This window comes from Pseudomyrmex gracilis, unplaced genomic scaffold (genome assembly GCF_002006095.1).
Source record: "Pseudomyrmex gracilis isolate BER0280 unplaced genomic scaffold, ASM200609v1 scaffold_1457, whole genome shotgun sequence".
NCBI classification, from domain to species: domain Eukaryota; kingdom Metazoa; phylum Arthropoda; class Insecta; order Hymenoptera; family Formicidae; genus Pseudomyrmex; species Pseudomyrmex gracilis.
In genome coordinates this window covers 6,599-18,009 of record NW_018022041.1, presented here as the reverse complement: position 1 = coordinate 18,009, position 11,411 = coordinate 6,599, and the positions used below count along the sequence as shown (strand labels likewise).

At 42.4% G+C, this 11,411-nt stretch overlaps 1 protein-coding gene across 1 annotated transcript in view; it reads right to left on the bottom strand.

The window, feature by feature from the left end:
- Positions 1–2,442: 2,442 nt before the first annotated feature.
- LOC109862184 overlaps positions 2,443–11,411 on the bottom strand; it is a 12,003-nt gene continuing 3,034 nt past the window's right edge. Inside the window, exons 4-8 of the mRNA XM_020442144.1 lie at positions 10,797–11,008; positions 10,171–10,373; positions 9,655–10,062; positions 7,764–9,554; positions 2,443–2,554 (exon numbers count right to left, since the gene is read on the bottom strand). Of these exons, the coding sequence (XP_020297733.1) occupies positions 2,443–2,554; positions 7,764–9,554; positions 9,655–10,062; positions 10,171–10,373; positions 10,797–11,008 (2,726 nt within the window). The remainder of the gene's footprint in view (positions 2,555–7,763; positions 9,555–9,654; positions 10,063–10,170; positions 10,374–10,796; positions 11,009–11,411) is intronic.

The window sequence follows — 11,411 nt, the reverse complement described above, 5'->3', positions numbered from 1 at the left end:
AATTTAATTGTAAGGAGTGCATTCGGAGAGTAGGTGGAAATTATCTGATGGAGTTCGGGGGAATGAAGATTCTCGGGATCAACTATATACGCGGTGGAGGTAAGGGTGGTAATTTTGTAAAAAATGGAGAGGACGGGGGAAGGTGCGTGGACGAGAGGGGTCGGCAGGGCGCTTGCCTAAATATTCTAACTCGGGCGAGGATGGAGGCGAAGGACGGGGTGGAGAAGGGCGCGGGGGAGGAGTAGGTGCAGAATAGACCTCAGGAGGGCTTACAGGAGAATATGACGGTTCTAGATGCGTTGGAAAGGGGAAGCGGGGAGGCGACTGAGTTCGCGAATTTGGTAGTGTGTCGGTGTTATTATTATAACTACTATTGCTGTTTTCATAATTTTCGCTACTTCTTAGCAGCGTGTCTGGTACGGTGAGGGGGGTCTCGACAGGTGTTTGTCGTTGTGCCTCAGCCTGTTTTCGGGCTCGTTTTGCGGCTTTTCGCCGATAACACTTGAGGGTATTTCTCGACGTCCACCGTTTTTCGGGAACGGGCGGGTCCACTTAAAATTCGTGATTATAAGTTTTTGGTGGCACGAGTCTTAGAGATCGGTTGCTGCCTAAGTTTTATTTATTGTTTCTTTTCCGCGATTTTATGTTCGTGTGCGCGAGAGCCCGCGCTGAGAGTCGCTTGACGATCCTTGCGAATCGTCTGCGGCCCGTATCAGCGTTAGCTCGTTCGGAGATGCGAGAGCGCGCTGAGAGTCGCTTGACGATTCTTGCGAATTGTCTGCAGCCCGTATCAGCGTTAGCTCGTTCTAGACAAGGGGAGCAACCGTTCTCAATCGTAACTACCTTAAAATTGTAACAACTAGCAAAGAATTTTATGAATTTTAAATTCTGATCGCGGCGTGAGGCACAAGTAACGTATTTGCGACTTAATAGTAGCACTTACTACTTAATCTCGTAATAGGCGCAGCAAGGTGGTAGTAGCAACAGAGCGGCGGCGGCGGCGGTCTTGGGTGAGCTCCAATTGCAAACCAGTAGGATCCACACCCGTCACAAACACAATTGTCCTTTGAGTCATTCGTTTCGCTCGCACTACGTTTGCTCACGTATTGACAAGGAACGCACTTTGGAAAATTTTGTTTTGTTTTGAGTCGAAGAGCTCTGTGGGGCTCTTTTATATCCGTGACTCGGAAAACTCGGGACCAATCTCACGATAGGTCATCTGATTCCTCGTTATCCATCGGATCTCCCTTGATTTTACATTCCCGGGATGTAAGTTTCCGTTTAAGATTGAAAATAAAAATCAAATAAGAGGAAAAAAAAAGAATTTTCCAAATTCGGTGTTTCTCGATTTTATTGGTCATTGGTATCCGGTCTCGCGCCAGTATTGCGCGGCGGCGTTCCCATGATATCATATCCCGTTGTTGTCACGTCGCGAGGAGGAAGTGGAATTGACAGGACGTAACACCTAAGTATATAACTATGTACTTTGGTAAAAGTATATTTATTATTAGATTACAGAGATGTAATTGGTAACAAGAGAAAACATTTTTTCAAAATGCGAAAAACATATTTAATGCAAAAATTTTGGCGCGGCTGCATCAGACTGCCGCACAAAGAAATAATTTCATTATAGTTGAGGAGTAGCCGCGCTAAGTTTTTTTGCATTAAATAGTTTTTATATTTTTATAGAGATGTAACAAAAAAATTTTTTTTGTTACATCTTTATGTTTTAGTAATAAATATAATTTTATCAAAGTATATAGTTGTGGCGTGTTCGTATAGCAGCAGATAAGGAAACAGCAGCGAGAGGTAGGCAGTTGGGATTGTGGACAGATCAGGGAGCGCTAGTGATTACGACCTTTCTGAGATAAAAAAAAAAATATATTTCTCTTGTCCAACTATTTACACTCTATATACAGTGAGGTTCTGACAAGAACCGTTTAGTGTTATAATATCAAGTCGTTTTCTGGAGAGCCTGCGATGACGATGGTTATGGTTGTGATCTCTTCTGCTTCAACGTACTTCCGGTGGGTTGTTTGATCGCTGTGAGCGTTGTCGGCTGCGGGAACGGTGGTGTCGCTTCTCTGTAGATCTATGATCTCTGCTGCGGATCTTGCCGGTGATATCTGTCTGGACGGCCCTTGTTCTTCGTGGAGGTGTCTCCCAGTCACTGCTGTCGCTCTGCGTTTCTTGCTCTTTATATTGTGGCCGAGGAGCGGGGAGCGAGACCTGATTCCCTCTGTGGACACGGAGTGGGGGCAGCGTCTGCGTAGTAACGTGCGCTGTAGATCGTCTGGTGAGATGCGCGATGGAAGGTCCCAAGGTGACGCTTCGTAGCAGTGCCTTGGTGATGTAGCGGAAACTGGAATCCCGGTGGCTTGCCAAGGTAGCCGGGGAATGAGGACCTGCATCTCCGATTATGGAGACGGTGATTGAGGAGTTCTAACCAGAGAGATTGTAGAAGCTTCCTCGGGGTTGATTCTGATCTTCTTGTCGTCTGCCGGTGCTGATAGTCCTGCTGTTTGGTTTTTCTTTTCCACTGTCCGGAACTTCTCTGTGGTGTAATACGGTTTAGCATCGTTGTTATATCGACGATGCCGCACTTTGCACTACCGTGTTACGGCTCGCGGCCGTGCTGCGTAGTGGCGGCGCGCTTGAACTGCGCGGCCGGCCGTCGGTAATGGTGGTGGCTGTAGTCGCCACAATAATTATGTACTTAGGATTAGTTATTAATAATTACACGGAAAAAAAGTTAAAGCGTAGTCTTACTATGAACACAATTATGTTATTGTGAATAGTTTTTCTATTTTATATTGTTTTCTATTGTATATTGTTTTGGTAAATGTTTAGTATTGGAGAAGATGCTCTGATGATATCTTGACATATGTCAGGACATGTCTCTGAGTAACAATGTAAAGATTTTAGCCGTCGCTCATTGTTCAGTAAAAAGTTATAAACAAAACAACTTTCTTTAAGAAATTTTCGTTTTTTTGACATCTTAAGACTATTTTTTCTGTTAATTTGTTCGTGTTGTAAGCATGTAGACAGAGGGGGCTACGCCTCTTTGCAGGGAGAGTGGCTTGCTTCTCTCCTTGCTCTCCCCAAGAAAAATAATTTAAGATTAAGTTTTTCCTAACATTGGTTTGAGTTCTATTCGGGGGGAGCAGAAGAAGGGTTGTAGCCTTTCTGCCTACATGTTTATAACACGAACATAGTACGTGAATGTTTCATGTTCGAAATACATTTATTGAATATTGTTTTTATTTAATGAATACAAAGTAGCCATAATATTGAAGGACATATCAATCCATTTATGATAAGCATATGTACGTTTCAAAATAAATTTTGCTATGTGATGGGTTTAGATTAAACACACATGAAATCTAGAAACAGTCACATTTATTTATGCAGTATAAAGTAAATGTTTTAAATACAAATGACTCTTTTTGTTTTTTTTTCATTAAAAAAATATTTTTTTTTTAAACATTCAAAACCTTTATCTTGCCTCACCAGGTGGGGCAAGATGAGGCAACTCTTAGCACAAATCTCAAAGCTGAACAATGAGCCTATTTTTGTCAATTCATGAAGAATTTGATCTTTTCCTTTTTCTTATAGTTCTTTTTTGCTTCAAGCAACTAGTTTTTTTTTTATTGTGACTGAAGACTATTACTACTATTTTTCTTTTTTTGTTTTTCAGGAATCAACTTTTTTTTTCTTTTTTCTTGGTCTTTTTCTTTCTTCCGTAATTTCTTCTCAGTCTTTGTATTCAGTTCCGTTTGCAATTTATTTTTGTATGGTGACTCGGTTAAAACTGCAGTCTTTCCATGCTTGCGAGGCTTCTTTTTTAAGTGAAATCCGCTGCTGAGTATTGATTGGATGTCCTCAGGTGTACAGGAAGGTTTTGTGGAAATTTTTGTATTTGGTGTTACGCGAAGAAGATGGGAAGAGGATTTGAAGTTTTGGTTATTTGCAGACTCGAGACCTCGGTTGGCAGCAGGCTCGGGATCTTGGGGACCAGCTAATACGGAGTTATTTGAAGTCTGAGTACCATTGGATGCAGGAAGTGGTCTTTCAGTAGTTTCAGATGATGCAAAATCATGATCATTAAAAACATTGAGATTCACTGGCCAAACTTTTGTCTTACGAAAACCATTGATTGCCGTTGTCATGGTCGTTGCTCTTACAAAAGTATTTTTGTAAAATTTTGCGACCTGAAACTGCGAAACGACACGGCTTGGATTTGACCTAAGTTACATAGAGACTTCTTGATCATAGAAGTCAATCACTTAATGGTTTCATGAAGCTTACGTCAAGAGACTGTAAGCAATGTGTACAATGTGGTGGAAAGCATAACAAAATAACTCCATTTTCTCTAGCATACTTTATTACTGCCATATTCTTTGTGTGCGTAAAGTGTCCATCTAGTAAAAGAAGAACTGGAGATTTTTTAGTTGCTCGGCTCCACTCGACAAATTTTTTGAATCAACCGAAAAATATGTGAAATTGCATCCATCCACTTAGATGATACTCTGTGTATGCTTCAGGAGGACACTCATTCATTAGCTGATCATTTGCACGGACTCGAGGAAACACAAATAAAGGAGGCATGTATGCTCCAGCAGCACTAAAACAAACTTAAATGGTAATTTGTGTTTTCTCTTTCAGCAGACGTTAGGCAGCCAACTTGTTTTCTGCCTTATAAAGAGAGTATTTTTATTTTTTATATGTGTTTAGGGACAACAGTCACTCCAGTTTCATCCCAATTGAATATTTTATCAGAGGTGAGATGGTTTTCGTCAACATCTCTGGTCAAAAGTTCAAAAAACTTCCCGACATTTATTTTGTTAAAAGCAACTGCTCTAGCAGCACTTGTAGCTTCTGGTTTTCTCAGTGAGAGCTGGGAGTGACGAGCCTTAAAGTCAAATAACTAATCTTTACCAGCAATTTTTTTATCTTTCGAAAAGCTATGATTTTTACCTAGTTTTTCAGTCCACCGATATGCCAAAAGCCTAAGATCATAATAGGTTAGGCCGAACAATCTTTCTCTCATTTTTAAAATATAGTCAACAAGAAGATTTTCTTCTTTCGCAGTAAAAACAGTGTATATTGGCCCCAAAGATTGAACTAAAATGGGACTAGGTAGGGATTCGTAAACACTTCCACTGACAGAAACAGAAAACACTTCTGATTTATTAGGTTTTTCTCTTGCCATTTTAACTCTTCTTTTAAGAGTAGATTGGGGAACTTTAAAAGAACTGGTTGCCCCTTTTTATATTCTATTTCCTTTTGAATAACAGCCTCAATTGCATTCTTCAGTGATTCTGATGACCATTTCTCTCGAACGGTTGTTTTTTTGTGATTTTTCACCATCTCGATCAACCTGCAAAAAAATCGACTTAGAGTTAAATTTTACACACATGCGGGGCAAGATAGGATACCCCATCATGCTTCAAACAAAAACCTTCGTCTTGCTTCACTGACGCCATTTAGTATGGTTATTGCTAGTAGTGGATTAGGGTTTAGCTGAGTTTGATTTTGTCTTTGTAAAAGTACTTTTAAACACTACTTCATTATTATAAAAAGATTTAAAAAAAATAACATACTACTTACCAAAACACACATTCAAATTTGAACAAATAAGACACAGGCGAAAACGCACACATTTCGTAAAAAAAACTTCCACCTACGGCGAACAATGCATTCCAAATGGCCGTTGCGCACAATAGCGCTTTGTCATCGTCTCCCACATTAGTTCTCTGCTTTTCCGCTAGATAGTAGCATCTACCTGGTCAGGAGCTCAAGTACCTCATCTTACCTCTCTACTTCATCTTGTCTCACTCTTCCCTATGGCTTAGCGGCTATATGTTTGGCGGTGGGTTGCTTCAAACCGGTGCGGCTTCGATGTTTCTTGGCACTTGTTATCGGCACAACGCGCACTTACTATTTCTGCAGTCTTGAAAACCCTGTTCGGTTTTTGATGCAGCTAGCTGATTCTTGATAGGCTGGCCAGATCCTCCGCATTCAACTTACTTGCGATTTTTGCTGCGCTACTTCGGGGATTTACAACGAAATCAACGATTTTTCTCTGGCTTCAGCCCCGAGAGTCCCGTCTTATGTACATTTTTGAGTAAGCGAGAATTCTTCGAGTTTCTTCCAATCGGAAAACTCAGTTGAGAGAACCTTGCTGGTTCTTATTTGTTAATTAGTCGTGTAGGTTTGTGAGATCGCCAATCGGTGATCTCCCCACTTTGGACAGTTTGTCTAATTTGTAGAGAAGGGAAAAGAAGGAGAGTTAGTTTTTTGATCACGCTATCATTGGATGTTTACCGAGTGATAAATAAAAAATCTTGAGTTGAGGGCAAATCATTGCCCTTAATAGTGAATTCTGTTTGCGTCAGCTGCTCTAATTTTTATGGGCTCTATTTTTCTCGACCCGAGTTTGTTTGGAAAATTGCTCGGAAATGTTTAAAGAATAAATTTTTCTTGCTCACTATAGCTTCAAGGTGGAATTTTTAGAGTTATTACTAGGCGCGATTTTATTGTTTTCGGGAACCGACACAATTTCTATTTGCGCTTCTATCGTTCGAAGTCCGAGTCTCGAACTCCGTTCGGATTATTTATTGCTTCTATCTATTTAATAAAAAAAAGAATTTATTATATGTTGTTATAATCACATGATCCATGATCCAAAATTAAACAGTCTGCATAAATAAAAACACATTATCATAAGAGAGCCTAGAAGCAAAGTCCACTGCATCTCTAATTGCAATACATTTTGCAGTGAAAATAAAAATGTTTATTCAGACCTAAAAGAGTGGAAGTATTTAGTAGATCTAGAAAAAAGAAAGGTACGCCAGTTTCTGAGTCATGGTCGCGACTTCCATCAGTGAAAAATGAAACTGAGTTGGAAAGTCTGATACGAAGGTGGTCTAAGAAAATAGCATTAGGACAGTTCGCGTTCTGTACGTGCTTTACGCTTATTGAAGTGCCTTACGGTTGTGCTTTCTGATTATTTATTTATTTGTATTAAAATATAGTAGTTATATAATTTAAATATAGGAAGACAGTGCAGAGTGTTTTCGGTTGTTTTAATAAACGATTAAAATTTAGAATCTCTCGCTTTTCGTGCGATTGTCTTCTCAATTATTGTACAAGCCATACTTGAGAAGAGTGACTGATTTCCTTGTAAAGAACATAAAGCGCTACGTTATTTTTTTTTTTTTTTTTGCTTTACATTATTATATTACGCTTAGAATGCGTCAATATGCAAAGATAAAAACTAGAAAAGATAAACAAATTAGCATTGAAAAAAAGAAGGCGAAATTGTATAATACATAAAAAATGTCTGTTAAATAAATATTTTTTACTTCTAACAATTATTGATGTGTTTTTATTCTAAAAGTTTGAAAAATGATTTTTTCATGTTTTTTAACACTGAGTGTGGTACCTTATTTATGTAGTAGTCACCTTGGCTGCGTTCCGTTTCATGTATATATGCGCATTTATGTATAGTATACATTACTTCTTCTTCTTTGCTTCTATGGCGCACGCCCCTGCACGTGAGGAGCAAAAACCAGTCTGAGATAAACTGATTGAAGGTGTGATACTAGGGACTTTACTACAGGTGCTACATTTACAGGGAGAAAAGGGTACAGAAAAAGAGTAAAAGGTACAGGTGTAACAAAGTTGAAGGTGGTTTAAATTTTACGGTAGAGGATTATATGTTGATATTGGTAGCATTAACAAAAGAGAGGAGAGCGTACATTGAGCGAAAACACTTGGAAAAGGCCACCTCCTCTACACTGTAGGGAGGGCTGAAACCGTTATGGTACAAATCGATTACTAATTTATCAGAGTGGTCCTTGTACATAGGACACTGGAAGAAGACGTGGTTTACATCTTGTACAGGGTGGCCACACGGGCACTCCGAGGAGGCCACAATGCCTTTCCGTTTCAAGTGTAGGTTGACAGCAGTGTGATGTGAACGTATTCTAGACACGAGTGTGATTAACGGGCGGGGTAGGACCTTCTTTTTCTTTACTTTGACAAACCAGGGTTTACCCAGCGGTACAGGTTTTTTCTGGAAATACGCAGTTTCCTTGCTGGTTGCCTCTTCCTGTAGTTGTCTCTTTGCCATGTCAAGCGCCTCTCGCCGAAGTGTGGGGAACAGCGAGGAGACGTCCAGCCCACCCTCCGAATGTGGTTCAGGGAGGGTTAGAGCGCGTTTAGCGTACCTATCGGCCATTTCATTGCCTCTAACATTGCTGTGTCCAGGAACCCACATCAACACCACAGACACTTCTGTGTCCCTCAACCTCATTACTAATTCCTTTATGCGGTACACGAGAGGGGAGTGCACTCCTTTGGGATCAGTTGACCCCGAACAGGAGATCACGCTCAACGAGTCAGAGGCCACAACGGCCTTTGCGAACCTAAAATCTTGTAAGTACTCCAGGGCGCAGATAACGCCCTGGGCTTCAGCGTCGAAGATGGTGGAGTTATTGCTAACGCGTTCATAGTGGATAAGCTCCGGATCCTTTGAAACCACGGCGAAACCTACTGCGGGTGACGTTCCGTCCGAGCCCGGAGCTCGGGAGCCGTCAGTGAAGAACACCCTAGAGAAGTCCCGACTTTTGAGGAAGTTGCTAAAACAGTACTGAGGGTCATCCGCCTGGCGTACAAGTAGTTTAGTGTCAATGTCCACCTCGCACTTAAAGTACCCGGCATGAAACGGTAGGGCAAGGCTTCCCGGAAGCGCAAACCTTCTAATTTCTTTAAGATGACACTGAAGTTTTTGGTACACGGAAAAGAGGCCGAACTCACTAGCTGGGCACACGGGTTCCCACGTCCTACAGGAGTCTTCTAGGATTTGTCCGAGAGGGTGACTAGACCTAGCATAGACCCTGCACACGTATTTACTAACCAGATACTTGTGTCGGCACCGCAACGGTTGTTCCCCGATGACGTCTAGCAACACATTAGTTGGAGTTGTGCGCATAAGGCCACAAACGACCCTAGCGCAAGCATACTGTAAGCGATCCAGAACAACGCCTTCTCGTGTTCCACGCGGAAACATGACCTGACAGCCCCACTCCAAGACGGAACGCACCAGACCTTTGTACGCAGTCAGCAGGACGGAAGAGTGAGACCCCCACCTAATTCCCGCCAATGCTTTGAGGATGTTGATACGAAGGAGAAACTTCCTTCTTGTTTCCGCGACGTGTTTTTTCCACGAGAGGGAGTAATCTATGTGGACCCCCAAGAACCTTATCGACCACTCCACGTTCAACTTGACCCCACCCATGCAGATACTAACCCCCTTTTTTCCTAAAAGCCACTTCATATTTCTTAGGGGACAGAGGGAGTAGAAGGTGGCGACGGATTTACTTGGAGAAACTTGTAGGCCGAGAGACGTTAAGTGTGACTGAATTTGGTCCAGGGCCGTATTCAGTTTCCGGGCTACACTAGACACAGAGGGGTTAGAGTAGAACACTACCACATCGTCAGCGTGGGGCACACAAGGGCATAGCTCCCTCAGGCAGGCAAGACTCGACCTGTGACATATAGATATTAAATAGTATTGGGCTAAGTACCGATCCCTGAGGAAGTCCACGGGTTGTACTACGGGTCTGTACATAAGTGCCAGAAGCGTACCTTTGCAGCCTCCTGGGACCCACCACCGAGGTCAGGAAAGCCAACATTTTGGGTGTGATTCCAAGGGGGGGTAGCATAGCCACTAGCGTGTCAGGTACGACGTTGTCAAAGGCTCCTTCGATGTCCAGGAACACAGCCCCGGTTACTTGACGAGAATTATTAGCAATCTTAATGCTAGAAACTAGCGTGGCCAAGTTGTCGGTGCACGAGAGTCCACGTCTGAACCCAAACTGGTGTGGGGAGAGGACGTTGTTATTTTCGACCCACCACTCTAGTCGACGACACATAACCTTTTCAACAATTTTAAGAAGATTGCTAGCCAAAGATATCGGGTTATAGGCGCCCTTGCGTCCCGGCTTTGGGATGAAGATGACGAAATAGTCTCTCCATGAGGGCGGGTAAGTCTGCCTACAGAACATTAAGTTAAAGAGTTTGATTATATATACGTGAAGATTAAGTGGAAATTGTGATATAACAGAATATGTGATAAGGTCCGGACCGGGGGCCGATCTTAACTTAAGTGACTTTATTACGGAGAAGTATTCCGTGTGTGAAATCTGACTATCTAGATAATCGTTGTTGATGTTGGAGTTTAGAGGATTTAAGGGCCCAGGTAGGTTGAAACTCCCCGAGGGAGGTTGGACCACCAGGGCAACTTTATCGAAGGCTTTACGGAAGCCTTCTAGGTCAAGGCAGTTTTTATTGCCCTCGTCTCTAGGCTTGTTTCGTGCACAAGAAAATGCTTTGATGGTGCTTCACACGGATCCAATATCCGAGTTCGCATGCAAGGAGCCACAATACCTGCGGAAGGCCAAGCGTTTCTTTTTCCTTAGGGCTTTGGATATCTCATTTGCAACTCGACAATAGTTGTCCAAGTTTGCTATGTTGGGGTGTGAGCGAAACTGTGCAAAGGCGGTTCTTTTGCGAGTATAGATGTCGGAACAGGAGGCATCCCACCAAGGAGTGGGGGGCTTTCTAGAAGCCCTTGAAGAGGTCGTACGGGTGGCGCCTGCGCGCAGGAGAGAATTATTAACAAGGTCAATAAGCTTAGAGTAAGCAGTATTCACATCTTCAACTGTATCCAGAGGGGGGAGGGTGGCCACGCCTTCCTGGCACCCATTCTGAAACTCTTCCCAGCGTACCTGTTTCACCGAGTAGTATGGTCGACAGGGAATGCGACCAGAAAACTTGTCGGAGACCGTGGTTATTACAGGGAAATGATCACTACCATAATGAAACTCGCACACAGCCCATGTGCAGAGAGGTGCAAGAACATCAGAGACAATGGTGAGGTCTATTGCGGAGGACCTAGAGAGGTCCGCGGAGGCCCAAGTGTTACTGCCGTTGTTGAGAACTACCCAAGAAGAGTTGACTAACGCATGTTCTAAGTTTTTCCCTTCTCTATTAGAGAGAGGAGGGGTACTGCACCACAGGGGGCTTTTCCTATTGAAATCACCGCAGACGATCGCTGGTTGGAAGTTAGCGCTTAAGAGGAAAAAGTTTTTCCAAAAGTCAACTTCTGTATAGTTTGCAGGTGTTCTAGGAAGGCTATACAGCGAAAAGACATAGAGAGATTGAGAGTTCGGAAGGAACAACTCAACAACAGCAAGTTGGTAAATGTACAGAATAGGGGAGCCCCCTCCGATCGGCTTCTCGTTTTGATATATTGTAAATATGACCTTCCTGAGTACGTTTCTAAAAGTTTTAGCCGTCGCTCATTGTTTATAAAAAACTTATGAACAAAAAAAGTTTCATGA